General features: G+C 49.1%; 1 protein-coding gene across 2 annotated transcripts in view; it reads left to right on the forward strand.

Annotated features, from left to right (window-relative positions):
• Positions 1 to 20,228, forward strand: part of SAMD4A (sterile alpha motif domain containing 4A) — a 226,191-nt gene that overhangs the window by 188,242 nt on the left and 17,721 nt on the right. For both annotated transcript variants that reach the window (XM_064365879.1, XM_064365880.1), the window contains 5 exons: positions 3,938 to 4,271; positions 7,900 to 7,985; positions 13,491 to 13,609; positions 18,304 to 18,505; positions 19,768 to 19,894. In XM_064365879.1, the coding sequence (XP_064221949.1) occupies positions 3,938 to 4,271; positions 7,900 to 7,985; positions 13,491 to 13,609; positions 18,304 to 18,505; positions 19,768 to 19,894 (868 nt within the window). The remainder of the gene's footprint in view (positions 1 to 3,937; positions 4,272 to 7,899; positions 7,986 to 13,490; positions 13,610 to 18,303; positions 18,506 to 19,767; positions 19,895 to 20,228) is intronic.

Consider the following 20,228-nt stretch of genomic DNA (forward strand, 5'->3'; position numbering starts at 1 on the left):
GAGCAAACTTCCTAAGGTAATCAGGAAAGCTGCTAGTATCCGATTTTAAGAAAAAGAAACTCAAGTGGGTCCAAACTCTTTAGCAAGTTGGTTGCTAAGGACTTGGAAAAGCTCTTCAGCTTCATCTGTGGCCACCCTGAGCCCTGCTCGGCCAGGGTCCTTTCATCCTTTGTTCCTTTCATGCTGTTTCTCCTTTCCTGAAACATGCAATGGTGGTCAGGGTCCCTCTTATGTGTTCCCACAGCTCCCTGCCCTGATGCCCATCATACCATGTGGGTCCCAGAAACTGCAAGCACCTTAGAGCAAAGATTATGACTTGTTTTTGAATCCCAGCGTGTAACAGTCCCTGATTGATGACAGGGCTGATGACAGTGCAGGTTGATGCACTCTCGTGATGGGTGTATGAGAGAAGGAGAGAAAGAATGGATGCACTAGATATAGGAGTCCTGTCTGTTATATGAGAATCCCAATTCTCTTACACAAAGGGAAGGATGGAGCTAGAGACACATCGCATGAGTGTTGGTGACACTTGGGCTGCTCAAGTCTCTCTTTTCCAAATGGTTTGCAGCTGGTTGTTGTCATATGCCCAGGAAAGGCACTGAATCAGCCTTCCTCCAAGACCCAAGCAGCCACACCAGGGCTGGTATAAGCCAGAAAGTCATTTCCTTCTACTGAGTGATGGCTGTGGTCAATGGTGGACCAGACTTCATGCTGTCTGCTCTCAAAGGAGCTCCTGGGCTTTGTAACAGCATGTTAGTTAATGAACAGCTTCACTGTGGCTCTTTGTGTTTATCATGTGGGATTATATTTTTGGTATGAAGGACCAGCAAAGAGTTGGGTGGATTCCCAATTTTTTTTGTCAATGTGGAGAATTAATTCTCACAGTTAGTCAAAGGTGCTACATTGATTTGCATTCCAGCCATTTTCCTGTTTCCTTCTCAACTTGGGCACTCTGTTTTGAGTTCAGGAATTCATTTTTAAGTGTCAGGAACACGACCTGTTGGTCACAGTGCCATACTAGTGATGCCAGCTTGAGCAGGGGAGGGGCCAACTGGTTGTAAGCCAAGTGTTATCTTTGAGACATAGCTTGATGTTTACGAGGCGGGGAAAAAAACACAAAATTCCACGATTCCTGGGAAGCTATATTTTATAGAAAGTATCCAACATTATTCACTATATCTTTGGTTTCTTTTTTAATTTTTATTTTTTTGGTGTGGTTGCCTCCAGTAGAAGAATCAGATAAGATTTGAGTGGGTCATGTATATGTTTCCTGTTTGAAGGCTCTTCCCATAACCAAAATTTCCTCTCACCGCTAGCTGGAGAAACCTTCTGGCCATGTGACAAGAGCAGGCAGGAGTTTGGTGTGGTTGACAGAGTGTCCCAAGCATGCATTTGCTCATCCCATTGATAGCAGCTGCATAGGATGGCCTGGCAGGGATACATGTGATCACCCCAGCTTGGCTTTCTTAACCCCTCTTCATAGGGAAGCCTCGTCCCTCTCTTAACCCTTACCCTCCTTAGTCTCCTTAGTCAGGGGCTGGACAAAGAGCTCAGTGTCCCCCACAACCCAGGGGCTGGTTGGGCAGTTGAGGAAGGGTCCAGGGGTCCCCTACTCAGCACACAATCCCATCAGAAAAGGTGATAGGTGCTCCCCTGGTATAGGTCAGCTAGCTCACCTTCCTATGCCTGTCCTGGTCACATCACCAGGTCAAATCAAGGAAGCAAGTTGCATGGTAGTGTCTAGATGCTGGGAAATGGCCGGGCCTACTGTGGGCAGCAGGGAAACTGGGAGTGATCGGGGCACACCTGACTCCTGCATAGACATCTGCCATGTGTGGAAGGAAGGTGGCAGATGCTGAAACTATCCTCTTTAAGAGAAAACGGGACTTTCTCCCCTAAAATAATCTGGACAGTGGCCCTGGCCAGGTTTCAGAGACAATTCTGGTAGCTAATTAAATTTTCACTTCCTTCATAAACCCTTCGTGCCAAGTAGGCTAAGGCATAATCCAGGCTCCACTTCCCACCCCTTCCTGCCAAACAAAGCAGGTTCCTGCCAGTGACAGGGTGTGACTGTTGGTGTTCTTCACTGCCCACAGTTGAAACACGCACGTCCAAGGTTGCTGTCCTCAGCTTTCCTTTTTCTGATCGATTGATTGGAAAGGTTTGGGTACAGAAATGATCGTATTTCATATGTTTGCATTCCCTGACACGATCAAGCAAGTGTTCTTGGTAAGAGAGAACCCAGGAATGGATTGGATACTCACGCATCAGGCTTTTTTAAATGCCCTTGCTATTCTGAGCTCTCAGAAAATCAAATACTTCAGGCCAGGCACGGTGGCTCATGCCTTTAATCCCAGCACTTAGGGAGGCCGAGGCGGGTGGATCACCTGCGGTCAGGAGTTCCAGACCAGCCTAGCCAACATAGTGAAATCTCATCGCTACTAAAAATACAAAAATTAGCTGGGTATAGTGGCACACACCTGTAATCCCAGCTATTCAGAAGGCTGAGGCAGGAGGATCACTTGAACCTGGGAGGCAGAGGTTGCAGTGAGCCAAGATCATGTCACTGCATTCCAGCCTGGGCAACAGTAAGACTCTATCTCAAAAAAAAAAAAAAAAAGAAAAGAAAAGAAAAAGAAAATGCTTTGTTAGTAATCAGGGCCCAAATTGTCAATGTCCTTTCCAGATCCTAGGAAGACCTTTATGTGCACAAACACAGGGGAGCAGCTTTGTTGTAGAGGGCCCACCCCACCCACCATGGCACCCAGGGCCCCAGGCCCCCGAGCCCCAGCCACACTCCCAGCCACAAGCATTTGGGCCTCTGCGAGCATCTAGCACAGAGAGAAATATCTATCAGAATCAACTTTTCTTCCTTTTTTTAATAAGTATTGCCCGGTATATCAAACCAAATGTGCAGAATGATCCAATTTTACTATGCAACACATAAAGACATACATACATAATATTAGAGTCTATACATATTCCTCTCCAGAATGATCCTTGTAAAACTTGTCACTGCCTTGCTCGAAACCTTCCCTGGTTTCCCATCTTAGACTAGATTCCAGCGTCTCTGCCCTGGCCCGAGGCCTGCAGGCTCAGGCCCAGGTGGCTGACGGGACACCATTGCCTGCCTGCTCCATCACAGGCCTCCTTGCTGTTCCTCAGACTCCCATTTCAGAGCCTGTGCCCTCCACCTGTAGCGTTCCTCCCCAAGATCCTCATGCCCACGTTTATTTGTGTCCCTGTACCAATGTCAACCTCTCCAGGAGGGTCCCCTCACAGCAGCCCCAGCCCGTAGCACAGCCCCTGGCATGATATAGTCACCTTGTGGCTGGTGTCACAAGGTACGATGTGGTCATTTTGTACACAGGGAAACTGAGGTACAAAGTGGTTAAGGCCTTTGCCCAGAGTCACATGGGAGCGCAAGAATTCAAACTCCAGCCTCTGACCCAGAGTCTCTGCTCTTAATCACTACCCTGTGCTGCCTGTGCCATGGGCTGAGTGAAGGTGTGTGTGAACAGGCTGTTTCATCCAAAACAAAGCATGCACGGGACGCAAAGCCACCATGTGACTCAACTTTGTTGTACAACTTCTAAAGTGTGTGACTGTAAAATGTGTAACTACATTTTACAGAAATACACCAAGGAAGCCAGAAAAGGAAATGTACCAAATTGCTGTAGTCGTCATCTCTACATAGATAGTGGGATTTTCCAGAGGTGTGTATTTCCTCACTACACCTGTCTGTATTTTCCAAGTCTTTTACCTGGGCCAATATCAGAATGATAAAATGAAAGTGGTCCCTCTTCCCAAAAACATTCTGATGAGGGTACCAGCAGCCACGAATCCTGTAAGAGCTCAGGGCAGGGGAGGGCAGGCACGGAGGTGGACGACCCTTATTCCTGAGCCTAACAGAGGTCTTCCTGCTGTCACCGTCCAGGACATCATCGAAGGGGGCAGCCTGCGTATCCCGCTCCAGGAACTGCACCAGATGATCCTGACTCCCATCAAGGCCTACACCTCCCCGAGCACCACCCCGGAGGCTCGCCGCCGAGAGCCCCAGGCCCAGCACCAGTCCTCACTGATGGGCTCCGAGAGCCAGAGCCCCGACTGCAAAGATGGGGCCACAGCCACCGGCGCCACAGCCACCTCCTCAGCTGGTGCCAGTGGCGGGCTCCAGCCGCACCAGCTGAGCAGCTGCGACGGGGAGCTGGCCGTCGCCCCCCTGCCGGAGGGGGACCTCCCTGGGCAGTTCACACGCGTCATGGGGAAAGGTAGAGCCCAATTCACCTATTCCTTTTTTTCTTCCCTGATACCACTAACCAGAGCGACAGTCTCCTGAGGGCTTCCCTGGGTGCGGGATAAATTCCCTGTCCAAGTAGACATCATTAGCTGCATTTTACAGATAGGGAAAGTGCAGCTCAGACAGGTTAAGCCTTTGGGTTTGAACTGCAATCACTGTGACCCGCCGAGACCTCCTCTTAACCCTGGCTCCTTTCTCTCCAACTCCCTCAGACCCGGGGATGCCAGCCCTTTTATTACAGTGCTCATTATTGGACCCTTGTGGGAGGAAGGTGGGAAGGAGTCCGAAAAAAGATGATTTCAGGAACAAACCACTCACTCAGCTTTTCACTGTCTCCCTAAAGCAAAAGTGGCAGAAAATGAATGACAAGCTGAAGGGGCACAGATGGCCTTTAGCCAGAGCCAAAGATCTCCCTGTGTGGAAGGATGCCAGCTTTGGCAGTGGCCTCTCCTCACCACTGAAAGTGTTCTCAGATGCAGCCATGGTTTGGAGAATTCCTGGCGTAGAACTGTTTTGTTCACTTTCTCCCATGTCTGCATTTATATTCTCTCTTCAGAGCTGGCCTGCCATGCGAAATGCTCCAGTACAAATAGCTTGTGTTTATTTAGCTTTTGCTCTGTAGCAGACACGGTTCTCTGTGCTTTACCTATAGATCTTACTTAATCCCCAAGTTATCCCATTTTACAGAGGAGGAAACTGAGGCATGCAAGCTAATTAGGTCACCTGAGCTTACACAGCTGATGGCAGGGCTGGAATTTGAACCCTGCAGTCTCTCCATCATGCACATGGTTACCACTGTGCCTTCTTATCAGCTCAAGATAGAACAAAGTTAAGTTTCATGTGATGGTGATAAAATCCAAACCTAAAGAGTCACGTGTCATCTGGCCCCTTCCTGTTACCTCCACAGCCCTTACCACCTCCATTCTACACTCCAGACTCTATCTTTGAGTTCTCAAAAGTTTGCATATTTTCTTGGCTTCTGAGCCTTTGTGCATACCTCCCCTCTGCCTAGAACCTAGGCCCCTACTAGTTTATACAAAGCCTTCATGTGCATTACAAGATGGCGCCCTGTCTGGGTTGACACGGCACCGCTGGCACTCACCTTGGCATGCACTTGTGCAGTGCACAGCCTGCACATCCACATGTGACAGCCTTGCCTAGAACACTCTTGCCCTCACCCCATTCCCCTCACCTGGGTTATGCCTCCTCCTCCTCCAGGTCTTACCTAAGTCCTCATATGCTCCAGGAAGCCTGCTGATCCACTGGGCCGGGAGAGGTACCCCTTCTCACCTGCCCCGCGCCCCGCTTTCCTTTCCTTGTCTTAGCCCAGTTCACACTGGATTATAATTGTCTGTTTGCTTGACTGTATCTTCATTAGTCCGCAGCGCTGTCACACCACTTTTCCTAGCCACTCAGTACCCTGCTTGTGGCACAGTGCTTATAGTAGATGCCTCATAAGTAGGTGGTACAAAAATTGAGGGATGACACCAGTATCTAAAGTGAGGCCTTCCCACAGACCCTCCAAGCATACATGCTGGGTGCACACTTGTCAAGGAGGGCAGAATCCACAGCCTGGTCCTTCGGTTAAGAGCGCCCCTTTCTACCCAGGCTACCCTCTGCCCTTTCGGGGGCAGACCCTTACTTCCACATCCTTGAAGAATGTCCACCATTAGAATAATTTATGCTTGATCGAGCGTCTTACAAGACATCTTGATTATTTTTTAACATGTGGTAATGCCACCACTTTTCCTTTGGAAGGGGAAAACCATTTTTTCTCTGTTATTGTCCAATATTTCAGACTGTTTTTAAAAACCGAGTTTGCAGTAAGAATAACCCCCACCCCTCCACCACCCACCTTAAGGCATGTCCTAAAAAAAGACTTAAATTCATAGTAATCTGGTTGAGAAGATGACTCACAGCTTCCCTTGAAGCTTGATGGCCAGGGTGGGCCCTCGCGCTCCCCCACCCACCGCTTAGCTGTGTGGGATTAGAACAGATTTCCCCATGGGTGAAGACACAGCTCTGCCAAGCCCAAGTGGAGAAGCTACTGAACTCGCGGTGCATCGCCCTCCTTCCCACGAGACCCACACTGCTGTGGCACCGTGTCTTCATATTCTAACTACATTAGAGGAAATTGTAACCCCATTCACACTCAACATACACAATTCAGATTCACAGACTGGTGGGAAGTGAAAAACCCCAAACCCGCCCCCCACCCCAATCCCTGCCATCCTCATTCCCAGGGATAGTCACTATTAAGGTTGGGGATATCCTTTCAGAAACTTCATCATCACACGTAAGCACATGCGTATTCACGTTTACACACACGCAGGCCTTATTTACGTTCTTTTCTGCAGGTTGATGGGTTTTTAAAAAAATACTATAGCCAGGCACGGTGGCTTATGCCTATAATCCTGGCCCTTTGGGAGGCTGAAGGGAGTTGCTTGAGTCCAGGTGTTCCAGACCAGTCTGGGCCACATAATGAGACCCTGACTCTCAAAAACAAAGAATCAAATTTAAATTTAAAAAGTACTACATACTTACAATATTTCAATCAACAAAAATAGCACCATCATCTCATCATTTTTGAAAGGTGGCATACTAGTCCACTGTATGCATAAACTGTAATTTATTTAACCAAGTCTCGATTCATAGGCAGTGAGGTGGTTTACAAGTTTTTGTTATTACAAACAATGTTATGCTGAAAGTCTACGTGCAAAGGCAAGAAATAAATGGGATTGTGTGACCGATCACTCATGCAGGGTTAGGGACAGAGGAATCAAGTATGATGCCAGGTTTCAAGCTTGTCTCCTTGAGTGTCAGACATTCTTACGCTTTGGCTGACTCCCTTCGTCCACCCATCTCCACCATGGCCCTGTAAACACGACCACGAAATTCGGAGCCTCACCCCCTCTGAATGGGCCACACTAACATGGCCGTAAGAAACCCAGCGCGTGTGTGTACTCCGCCCGCAGACAAACTCTGCTCCATCCTAATTAGCACTGACTTGAGTGTGTAGGTGAGCCTGAGTCTGTGTGTGCATGAATGTGCATATCACTCTGAGAAAGCAACCCTCTGAGGAGTGAGTAGCAGGCCTCCTGCACATGTGCACACCCACGTACCTCCCCGTCTGCAGGAGGTGCCAGCTCGTTCCTCCAAACACAAACGCCACTGCCTCTGCACCTGGCGAGGGGTGTGCACTCATTCATAAAATCATGGAGGCTGCTCTCTCTGACACTGTCAGGGTCTTGGATGCTTTTGAAGTCCCTCACACAGAGCCACTTTCAAAGACCGAGCTCAGGATGCCACTGTTCTCTGCTGTGTTCTTCCTCTCACAAAGTGTCTTATTGCAGAAGGCTTCACACAGAATGGCATGACTGGCAGTAATCCAAGGGGCGTCTCAAGGCAAGGGCTCCCATGGCGACTGAACCTTTAACTTCCATGGAATGAGGCGCTCTTGGTCTTTTTTCTGAGCCCTACATAAAGCTGCAGACACACATGCCTCTCAGAATGTTGCTCCTGAAGGGAGATGAGAGGCAGGTCCCAGAGATTAGAAAGGGGTGCATTTTTCTAATTCATCTTTTCTTTTTAATTCACAGTGTGCACACAGCTCTTGGTCTCCAGACCTGATGAGGAAAATATAAGTTCCTATTTACAGCTCATAGACAAGTGTCTAATTCATGAGGTGAGTAGTGACAGATTTTACAAAACCGTTTTTTTTTTATTATTATTGCTTAGAAATGGTTCTCAGAGTTTCTATGATGTGATCATTTTAGTCTCCAACAACTTGTTTTTGAGTGGCGGGCAGTTATTAATAATAGGTTGGGCAGAACGAGGCTATGACAGCCTCAAACCCAAACACAGCTTGAACGTTACTTTGGTGTCCAAAGATTTGCCCAGACTGAGCGCTCTGATGGGCAGCGAACGCCTGTGACGCCTTCTGGCTGCAGAAGCAGTCCCGGGTGACCAAGCCTCGGAGGATGACACCGAGCCCTGCTGCTGAGCCCTGGGCATTTTCAAGTCTTCTTAAAATCTTGTGTTGAACTCTTGCCTTTTAGCTTAGGGAACTGGAGAGAGGAAGGGAGAAGGTGAGCACATAAAAGAATTAAGGAATGTGTATGTGTGTGTGTGTTTAGGCGTGCGATTGTTATAGGAATCGTATTTGCTGTATATCCTTTAGGGGGAGGCCTGAGGCAGGCTGCAGGTGTGCCTCCTGGACTCTCAGGTACAGTCATCATATACAGAGTGAGGAAGACACCTGGGCATGGTGGGACTAGGCGGCTGTCTGCACTGGTGGCTCTCCCTAAGGGGCATGTTGGGAGAAGGCATCTCAGACCTAAAACTCCGGGGACCCCTCCCTCCCCACAAAGAGTTACAGAGACAACCTCTAGACTACAGAAAACTTGGGACCAGATAAACCTAGGGTGGTGAAGACTTTTGTAGGATCTTGATGTGAGAATAAGATGGCAAAGGGGGCGGTGCCTTACGCCTGTAATCCCAGCACTTTGAGGGGCTGAGGTGGGAGGATCACCTGAAGTCACAAGCTTGAGACAAGCCTGGGCAACATAGCAAGACCCTGTCACTACAAAAAAAAAAAATAGCCAGGTGTGATGGTGCACACCTGTAGTCCCAGCTACTTGGGAGGCCAAGGTGGGAGGACGGCTTGAGCCCAGGTGGCCAAGGCCACAGTGAGCCCTGATCATATCACTGCACCCGAGCCAGAGCGACAGAGTGAGACTCGTGTCGGGGGTGAAAAAGACAGTAAAGGCCCCAGGCCTCCTCGCCTTTGCTGCACTGGCAGCCAGTACCCCAGAAGTCCAGTGGGCTCCGGTGATGGGAGCTGCCCAGTGCAGCCAGGCCCCTTCTCCGCTTCCCTCTCATGTCCTCACCCTCCCAGCTGCCCATGGGTTCTCGGTTGCTGAAGGTCTCATTCAGTCTCAGGGCCCTCCACTGCTACCCATATTTCACATACAAGGCACAGTCCCCTCTGGGGTTCCATCCAGCTCCCCCTTCCCCACTTCCCCAAACCCTCATTTTTGCAGTTTCTCCTCTTGGCCACATGGATTCTTATGTGCCCAAGCAGCTCTGGCCAAGGCTGTTAGTGTGATGACAGTGACCAGCTGCTTAGGTTGGGGGCTCAGGCATGCCACCCTCTGAAATGTCCAACTATACCAAAGGACTAGACTTCTCACTGGAAAAAAAATTTCTTCCCTCTCTAATGGCTTCTCTAGAGCACCCAGGCACGGTCTAAAGCTTGTCCTGCAGGCTTATTCATGCCTTTGTTTCAGGGACAAGGCCGCCTCCCCACAAGCCTTGACTAATCCTTTCCTATTTCCAGTCCTGACACGGGACTCGTTTTGGCCGGGAAAAAGCCACGAAGGAAGAGAAGGCAAGAACACAGTGAAGAATGTTACAACTCATTCATTCCATAGATCCTGACGGAGCACCTGGGCCCTGTCCCCAATTAGGCAGGTTATAGTAGTGGGAGAAGGGGTGAGATGGAAGGAATCAGGCCATCACAGCCATGATGAGCAAGCCTCTGATAAGGTCATCCCCTGGAGCCAGAACAGGGCATTTCTGTGGAGGAACCCTCTCCACACTGAGACCTGAAAGGCAAGCAGGAGTCCTGGTGATAGAAACTCGGATCGTAAGGAGGCAGAAGAGAGCGGTGTCTTCAGGGCTCTGTGTTTTGTTGGGAAGTAGGACATTTGTGGGTGGGTTGGGGCAGACGGAATGGGGAAGATTTCAGCTTCTGATTAAAGCAAACCGGAGCTCTGCTTCCTCTCCCACACCCGCTCTCAGCATTGATACTGGAGGACAAGGTACCGTCCACCTTGCCTCAAGACAGCTGAACCCATGAGATAGAAATAATGAGTCCTCCAGCTGCCTGTGCCACACAGTCTCAGGCTTCCTAACTGTCCCTAATTGTCCCTCACCAGGCCTGAAACTTTGGCCTGATGCTTCTCGCTTTCCTGCCGTCTTGCGTGTCCTCCCTGGGTACCCTGGCTCTGGTTTTGTTTTTTCCCCTTTACCCCTGTGCCACCCCAAGTGACAAAGATGGCACTGGGTGGTCTCATCTCCTCCTATTACCCAGAGGAGCCTCTCGTGACTGCGGGTCCCAGGCAGGCAGGAGCTGGCGAGGTGTCTGCGTGCTAAGTTCATGTCAGGATGGAGGGGACTGCGTGCTGCTTTGGAAGGGAAAATGTTGTTCAGGGCTTTTTATGATTTTAATTTGAGAGAGACGAAAAGCGTCTGAATAATTTTCCGCAGCGCCGGTTATTCTATGTGGGCAGAACACGCCCTGCCTGTGAGGCCCGTGGAGGCGCACAGCCTCCATCCTGGAAGAAGGTTCGCCCGGGCACAGGGAGACAGGACGCTCTTTCACAGTCTGGACATGCTGTTCCTTAGCTGGCTGGGAGCAGGGAAGGTATTGACTAAGCCAGGACACCTCCCTTCCTCCCCAGGATGGAGGGACCAAGTCCCCAGAGTCATGAAAGGAAGGATAGGAAAGTTCTGAATTTTACTTCTGAGACCAGTCACTTTGACTCCTGAATTATCCCAGGCCTCTGGGCACTTCACTATGTCTTGAGGTGGCTCCGGGAAGGTGGGCTCTTGCCTCTCTATGAGCCTTCTCATCCAGCCACATACACTGGGACACCATAGCCATCTTCCTCCAGACAGATGCACTGGTCTGGGCCTGAGGAGGCCAGGACTCTGGAATGGTGACTCGGGTGCCTGGCCAGTTGCTGGGCATGAAGCCCCTTCCCTTCCCCTCCAGGCATCTCAGGAAGCTGCTCCCCAGCCCAGCCTGGGGCTGCCAGTGAAGGGGGCTGTGGTGAGATATTGGGCATCATAGCCAGTGCGGATCCCCCAAAACTGAGCACTCCCCTATCGGCCAGGAACCAGTATTCAGAGACGCGTGGAGGCAGCCACGACCTAGTGCCACATCTCCCAGCTGAGAACTGGCCCCCGCTCTCACTCAGCTCTGCTAAGGGGCTGAGTGAGAAAGAAAGGAGCCCAGAAGGAGAGGAGCCTGCTGCCCACTGAAGTACTCAGGGAATGCGCTCACCTCCCTGTGGAGGCGTCAACATTCCCACCTTCTTAGATGCTGCTTGCCACCCTGGAAGATGTCATGTCTATAGTGACTTAGGAAGCACATCCATGAAATGAGCCACTTACTCCTTTGTCACTTGGAAACTCGGGCCAATTGTCCTTTAGGCTGGCTCCAGACCAGCTGAGTATTGTAGTTCAGAGACCTTGAAGTCATTTGCTGTGTGCCGTTGTTGGAGCTCAAGGTCACTGTTGAATACCTAATGTGATGAACGGCCGTATACCACCACCAAACGGCCCGTCTGTGCAGTCCGAAACAAAACCCCAGTGTGACGTCTGCGAGTGGCATCTATTGAACCACTATTAAGAGTGAGGCTCATTCCAGGTATTCTAAGTGCTTTTCATGTGTTATTTCATTCTCACAACATCCTTTTGAGGGAGATACCATTATCCTCAGTTTCTAGAAGGTACTGAGTCTTGGGTAGATGGACGGGCATAAAGGCATGAAGGGATTCAAGCCCTGCCTATAGGCATCCAGAGCCTTCCTCTGGCCCACACCTCTCCTCCCCATGTCACCCTGACCAGCATGCCCACATCTTGTGTCCTCATACAACATGTGGCTGAATAAGCCAGTCAGAAGCAGAAATTATCCCCTCCATGTTAGTCCAGCAGAAACACTTGCCTTTTGCCCAGTTTCAGAGGGACTCACGTAGAGGGACATGCAGGGAACATCAGTGACCAATGAGAGGGACTGTAGAGGACAGCCATGTCCTCACCTCCTGGCCCTCCCTGATGCATATTCTTAGTGGCATCTGGCTAAGGTCACCCTGGAAGAGGAGTTTGTAAGTCCTCAATGACGTTTCTGCCACACAATTAACATCCTGCTTTTGTCTGCAGAGCTCTCCTGGTGTTTAGGTCCTTAAAGATTAAGCATCATGGGGAGAAAATTGAGCTATTACTTTTTTTTTCTCCGTTTAAGGAATCTGTTTACTTTATGGAAACTAGTCATTTAGTCTGTTACTAATATTTTATTGCTACTTAAAGGAATTCATGCCTTATTGACAAAACTACTTGAGAATATTCTCTCCATCCTTGTTATTGCAAATCAGTCAAATTGTCTGGATTTCCCATGGCACGTGTGCTAAGTTACAGTTCTAGGCACTTGGCAGGGGATCCATATGTGACATGGGCCCTCACCAACTAGAACACCTCATGCTAATGCTCTGCCTGCAGCAGAATTACCAGAGCATTTGCTACAAACACAAACTCTCTAGACACCCCTTCAGATCTAGTAAATCAGGCTCTGGACATGTGGAAGGGGGCCCGGGTAACTGAACTTTGACTGTCCCCTTGGGTGATTCTGATATATCCTGAATCTGAGAGTCCCTGCCATGGAGACTCCTAACCCACATAAAGACCTTTCCTCGTCTGTGGCGAGCACAAAGGCTAAACATAAAAGGAAATATAACATAGATAAGAATTTGTTACAGGGCAATAGGCAAAACACACACAGCAGTTTTACTAGAAAAGACCTGAGAAGCCATCAGACCTACCTATTTTCCTAAACTTTAGAGAAGGTTTAAGTCAGGACTGGCACATTGGGATTTCTGTAAGTCAAGGGACCCATTAACTGGAGATATCTCAGCAAAGCCCTAAAACATAGAGAATATAGTCCATTCTCTGACACCCTGCAGACCACTCTAGGGTGACGACACACCATCAAGCAGATTGATTTTTGGAGTGGTTGAGAATTTTCATTGATTATGAAAATGCAGGGGGCCTGCAAAAGCCAGAATACTCAACAATCAATTTTGCAATTCATTCTTTATTAACAAATAGAGTCTGGAGTGGAGTCAGGAGGGAGGGGGAAGCTGGGTACAGATCTGCCAGAAATGTAACCAAAAATAAGGGTTGTCAACAGCTTGATGCATGTATCTTACCAAGCACCTCCAACGTCAGATAACTTCAATTTTCAGAATAGGCAGCTCCCAAATTAGACTGACTAGTGTTTGGACCAGGTTGGAAACAGGTGAAGAAGAGGTAATGGCAGAGACTCCAATGTTTTCCTTTATTAATTGCATGTTTCTCCCTCTAATGCCAGGCTGCGTCACCCATTTAAAAGTCCTGTTTGTTTTTGCAGGCATTTACTGAGACACAGAAAAAAAGACTGTTGTCATGGAAACAGCAGGTGCAGAAGCTCTTTCGGTCTTTCCCTCGGAAAACCCTTCTAGACATATCAGGATATCGACAGCAAAGAAAGTATGTTGGGATTTCATTCTTTGTAATGCATGGTGGGTCCCCTGGCGCCTCGGTGCCTACCTCAGTTCCTGGGGCTGAAATATGGCAGGGCACCATTCCTTGTTCACAAAGATGCCCTGTGGCGAGTTCCAAATCCGTGGTTTCCACAGGTGGGGTTGGAAAGAGGCTGTGAGAGCCAGCAGTCCCAGAGGAAGAGCTGAATGTGAGCTTTTGTAACTTAATTTGCATTGTAAAAATGATGGTAACAGTCCGGATGGGTATCAGAGGGGAGAGTGGGTATGATTTAACGAATGCAGGAAAACACAGGATGGCTTACCCACAAAAGGGGGATCTGAAAAGACAAAAATGGGTTGTTCTATCTGCACCTTAAGTGGTAGTGTAATTTTTTTTTCCTCCCTTCTAGCTGTAGACGAGCTAATTATAGTCGGTGGCAGGGTGAAGAGCCCAGCGCTAGGCTATTTTGGTCTGCAGTCTCATAGTGGAGCAGTACAATTCTTGATTTTTTTCATAGTACTTCAGCTTCTTGCATACAGTTAAAAATAAGCCTGGTTGTGCTTTAGAACCCATTACCTTAATATAGTTTTAAACTGAGGAATCCAATTGCATATTAAAGAAGAACTGGAGTGACAATTTGCAGGAGAAATTAAGGGTAGGGCAAGGGTTGAGTTAAGCCTTAAACAATGATAGGAAATTGTTGGGACATAGGGAATGAGAATGTAAACATCCTAAAAAATTAACATTCCGTTTTACGTTTTTAAAACATGAGCAGATAATTTCTGCACTTGCACCTGAAAGGTTCTGAATCCATTTCATTTCTTGGTGCGTGTATAGCAGCTCTCTGCCTGTCATGTTAAAATTTTGGGCATTTATTTGCGTAAGTGTGCCTTAAAACATCACTGTTTTGTATTTAAGGGAGAGGAGGCCAGTTGGAGTTTGTGAAAAGACTTCATGAAAGATTAATTTTAAAACCTAAGTGTGATTACATTCCAGTATGCATAATGCTTATTTATTAAACAAACATTTATTTAGCACTTACATATACCAAGTGGTATCCAAGCACTTTAAGAATATTAATACGTTTAATCCTCATGACAACCATGTGAGGTAGACCTGCTGTTGTTAACCCCAATTTACAGACGAGTTTGTACGCAGCAGCATCAGGGATTTGAACCAGACAGGCTGGCACCAGCTCCAGCTGCATGCTCTTAACCTTATGGAAGCCAGGCAACTCTTGTGGTCTCAGGCCGATGAGCGGAAAAGATGGTTCAGGCAAAGTGACACTCTTCAGGACCAGTTCCCTAGCCCCAAGCCCTCTGGGTTTGCCAACGCTGGTGGGTTGGACTAGACTCCCTATTTGCCCTGAGGGTTCCCGATAGCCCAGATGAAAGGCAAGGTCTTTCTCGGCCTCCTGCCCTGGGGCCTACCCCCATCCCAAGTAGCTTTTCTTAAGAGCAGCAATACTTTTCCCAGGTGAAGGGAAAAGGTTCCAGACTCCTCTTGCAACACCAGGCCCTTGAGAGACAAGTTCCAAGAGGAAGGAGGCATTCAGAGGTTGGAGATGAGGATGGGACTTTCGAGCTCTTTGCTGCTCCTCCAAATGTCCCACCCTGGCCTCTGTCAGCCCTGTGCTGTCATTGGCCCACATCCGAGAGCCTTCTGGAGGTGGAGCAGGAGGCATGAACCTTGACCTCTCCAGGGCATTAGTAACTAACACTTGGATTGGGCTAGCCCGAGGTTTGCCAGGTTGGAATCCTAAGGGACGTCTTTTCATTCATTAGCTGTGAGTGAATCGCTTTTGGATGTTCAATTGGATGTTGCGAAAGGCTAGAAAATGTTTTATACTCATAGGTATTTCCTCTGGGATCTTTTTGTGCTATTAATTTGCTTTGAAGACCTATTTCTCCGACAATACAAAGGTAACTGCAGCCCAGCCCCTGCTTGAATTATCACAAATCCCCAATTAATTGGTTCTTATGAATGTTACTTTATCAAAGACTTTTCATGCATTTCCACATTTCAGTGTAATGAAATCAGATTTAGAAAGGTAAGGCAACAGAATGAGAAGGGAAAACTTGCTTTTGTCACTTTGTTCTCTCCCCAGAAAGCATGCTGATTTCATTAAGCCTAGCGATCTTAAGTAACCCAAGCATTCACTCTGGTCGCCAGCAGTGGCAACCCTCCGCAAAGCTAGCTCTGTAATAACCAGTGAAGGGTCCCCACTATCAGGAGAAAGATGGCCTAGCCAAATTCTCCCCCCACCATGCCCTACCCTCAGCACCCCCAACAGCCGAGTCCTAACTCTCCAAGTCCCTGGATCCCTCCTTTCTCCAGTGACTCAGTATCCCCTAACAGAGTCCTCTGCCCACATTATATTGCTTATGAGTATAAAACAGTCTTGCCTTCCTGGAAGCACAAATCATTTTAGCATCACTCATTGACTCTGTATTTTGCATATGAAATAACTTTTTAAAAATCCAACCAAAAAGGAAAGTGAGAAAACGCTATCCACGCTAAATAAGGAAAAATCATAGCAGAATACTGAATCATCTACCAGGTGGCCAAAATTCTGACTTCAGAACCCAAAGGACTAGTTTTCCTAGTTAACAACAAAACCACCTTCGGTCCTTGTTTCCCCCTCACATAGTCAGGTTGACCTTCCTCCAAAGGAGGTCTCTCATATGTGAAATTTATTCTACCCCTCCTGTCCCCAAGTTCTTCTTTCAAACCAAAAAACCTTAAGCCTTAGTAAAAATAAAAATGAAATCTTTTAAAGGGAAACATGGGAGGAAAAAAGGAAGAAAGGCCAAGATAAAGATCCCAAGAACCTGTGAGTGTCCTCGTCACCACATTTAGATGAGCTTGTGACCAGAATCTAGAACTCTTTCCTTGGCTGCAAAAGCCAGGAAGTAGGAAGGTACAAGCCCAGAATTCTCCTTCCTGCTCCTTCTCCCCCTAGGAAATTTAGGAATTCTGGGGAGAAGAGAAACATTTTCTGAGATCCACATTGCTGGCTCAGTTGCCCCTCCCCCTACACACAGGCACAGCTCTCTTTCTCAGGAAATGACTGTTCTGTAGGCCCCTGTCACCCTCAACTGGTTAAACTACGTCAGCCCTGCTTCCCGGAGTCTCCCCACAGGCTTGGTACAAACCTCTCCTGTGTCACTGGAAAAGTAAATCTCTTCCATCTTGTGGCCACTGGAGGTAAAGCATTTCAACTTCAACATCGGTGAATGACTAAAGCTGACTCTTCTTGGAAAGAATGTGCTGGTTCCTGAAACCCTGCCGGCTGCTGTGTAACCTCCCAGACCTGAGGCGTGTTGGAGAGGATGCATTCTTCAGTGCTGAGGTCACCCAACCCGACGGGAGCGCCGGCATCTGCATGTGATGCTAGGAGCTCTGGCAGCCTCCCTGCACGGACCCAGGAGAAGCATGGACCTGCCCTGGTTCTTAGGCGGCCCGCTCTGCGGGGAGGGCCTGTGGAGTGAAGGCAGCCTGTGTCCTAGACCCAGAACACTTGCAGACATCATCTCCATCCTTAGATCCCTAGCCCCATGGGTGGCATCGGCTCTCCCATTTGAGGATGCATCATGATGGCAGAGACTCATTGGTTCATTCATTCAATGGCATTCCCTGTGCAGGAGCTGATGCAGGCACTGAACATGCAGGAATGATGAGGACAGACATGAGCTTACATCCCGGTGGGCCTCACAGGCTTCTCCAAGTCCGCCACGCAAATGGGCTGAGCAGGAATCAATGATAGGATAAAAGAAAGGAGCACTGGGACAGGAGTCAGACCCAGTTCTGACCCTGGCTCTGCTGTTTTCTTGCTACGTGGCCTTTCTTGCTATGTGGCATGTGAGTGTCAAGACCTGTGTCCTCATCTGCAGTAGCATGGATTGGAGAAGATGCAGCAGCGAAGTGGAAGGAGGCAGAGGAACCTGCTGGGCCTGTGTGCCAGCGCTGCCCCCTGCTGGTTGTGTAACCTGTGCACAAGGATTACACACTGCTTTACTTCTCCAGCTAGAAACGAGAGAACACCTACTTTATAGGGTTGTTGCAAGGATCGAAAAATAATGTTGAAGTCCCAGGAAGCTGCATGTGATATATCTTCTCAGATGTTAGCTGCTGTTTTAATTATAGCCGTTCGCTGGCACAGAGCTCCCTGTAGGCCTCACAACTGTTAAAATGTGAGGAGAGGCAGGGCACGGTGGTTCACGCCCGTAATCCCAGGACTTTGGGAAGCTGAGGCAGGAGGATCACTTGAACTCAGGAGTTCAAGACCAGTATGGGCAACATGGTTGACCCTGTCTCCAAAATGTAAAAATTTGTGGTCCCAGCTACTCAAGAGGCTGAGTTGGGAGGATTGCTTAAGACTGAAAAGCCGACACCAGCCTGGGCAACATAGTGAGACTCCATCCCTACCAAAAAAATTTAAGTTAACTGGGCATGGTGGTGCATGCCTGTAGTCTCAGCTACTCTGAAGGCTGAGGTGGGAGGATCACCTGAGCCCAGGAAGTCAAGGCTGCAGTGAGCTAAGACCTCACTGCTGCACTCCAGCCTGGGTGACAGAGTGAGACTCTGTCTCAAAAAAAAAAGTGAGGAGACCCCCAAGGTGCCAACCCACTGGAGGCCTGGGGCTTGAAAAGGGCTGAATAATAACTGATGCTCTCTTTCTTCTCTCTTGGCTCTCACAGTCGAGGCTTCGGGCAGTCCAACTCCCTCCCGACAGCTGGCTCTGTGGGCGGCGGCATGGGGAGACGGAACCCACGCCAGTACCAGATCCCCTCTCGGAACGTCCCGTCCGCCCGCCTGGGCCTCTTGGGCACCAGTGGATTCGTCAGTTCCAACCAGCGCAACACCACAGCCGCCCCCACCATCATGAAACAAGGAAGACAGGTTTGTTCTGCTCCAGGGAAGGAGGAGGATGGCCAAGCTCAAGGCCTGAGGCTGCAGACTTACCCCCAGGTGGCCCCAGGGTGGGGAGAGAGGCCAAGGGGGACCATGCCGGGGGCAGTTGCTGCCATTTCTCACGGGTAACACCATTGTTTGCATTGCTCTCTAGGAGACAAAGTAACACCATAGCTGTGCTTAGGATGCCCAACGGACCACTTTAACCTTGGGGACCCTCCACAAGAGAACCTTTAGAGAGAAAAGCAAGACCTATTTCTTCTTTGCCCCATGCTTGACCTTCTACCTCCCAAATGTGGGTTGCAGAAGAGCCTGGGCACTTAGAGAGCTTTCTTTGCCTTTTTATTCTTGGGAAAAAGCTCCCTAGTCTTGGTCCCGGCTCTGGTGGAGCATCCACAGGACAAAGTCTGCGAGATGGTGCCGGGGAAGAGTTAACACATTCTCAGGCCGCCCAGAGGTTCTTGCTGTGCAGTTTACAGCTGACTTTTCTGGCCCGTGGCTCAACTTTCTAGCTCCAGGTCCCACCCCTGTCCAGTGCCTTCCTAATCCCCACCCACAGAGCTTCAAGAAGCATGCCCACAGCTTCTCGAAGCTCTGGGTGGGGATAAGGATCGGAGGGACACAAGTAGGTCTGAGTTTCTGGGGTCTCAGGAGAAACTAAGGGATGACAGATCAGCTTAAAAACAGAAAAAGGGCTCGAAGCAAGATGGGCAGGATTCACTCCCCAGGGTCCCAGAAAGCCCCATCTTCTGACCATTGTCCCCAGCCCCCAGATCAGTTCAAGACGTCACTGCTGGGACACACAAGCTGAGTTGTGCCAGCTCATTGCCAGCTGAGAGGTTCTTTTCTCTCTTCCTCGCTTTGGAGTACATTGTAAGAATCTCAAAAAAAAATCAAATGAGAGCCCTGAAATAGTTTGTGTTCTGCGTTGCATATATTTATAGAACTCCCCCATTTCCTAGAAAAGTGGCAGGCAAAAAGCAAAAGCAACAAATGGGATCAAAAGAGTTTTGGAGATAGGGAGAGAGGTGTCCAGATGAAGCTGAGGCTTACAGCAAGGCCAGGGAAGAGAAATTACAGTGAATGGAATCTAAACCCTCTCTATAAATATGCAGATGCTAGCGCTGGCCTCCAAGCCCCTTTTCTAGAAGTTAGCAGAGTTCTCCTGGGATCTTTGCCTCCCAGATTCTTGCAGGGGGGTGGGGAGGTGGTGGCTGGACTAACAAGTTCCCTTTTGCTTTTCTCACTAGAACCTGTGGTTTGCCAACCCCGGGGGCAGCAATAGCATGCCAAGCCGCACCCACAGCTCGGTCCAGAGGACCCGCTCGCTGCCTGTGCACACTTCCCCGCAGAACATGCTGATGTTCCAGCAGCCAGGTAGGGCCCGGCGCTTCGTCTCTGCTTGACACAGAGGGGAGGCTGGGATGCCAAAATAGATGCCCCGGCCAACCCAGCCGGAAAGTGCTTAGCCTCGACTGTCACCGTGCATTCTTTGGAGCTTATAGAAGCCTTTCCTTTTTTAAACTGTGCCTTGCCAGCATGAATAGCGGCGGCTTGGCCGAGAGCCAGCACGTGGAGCCCCAGAGTTGGTTGCAATCTGATGGGGCTATTTTTGATCCTAGTCATATTTCTAGATTGATTAAACCAGAGATAGCACAAGAGGGCTTTGGTGGTAGGGAGGTGGGAGGGCGCCTGTGTAGTGCGTGTGGAA

This window comes from Aotus nancymaae, unplaced genomic scaffold, assembly GCF_030222135.1.
Source record: "Aotus nancymaae isolate 86718 unplaced genomic scaffold, 86718_ANA_hifiasm-v0.15.2.pri h1tg000062l, whole genome shotgun sequence".
In the NCBI taxonomy this organism is placed as follows: Eukaryota; Metazoa; Chordata; class Mammalia; order Primates; family Aotidae; genus Aotus; species Aotus nancymaae.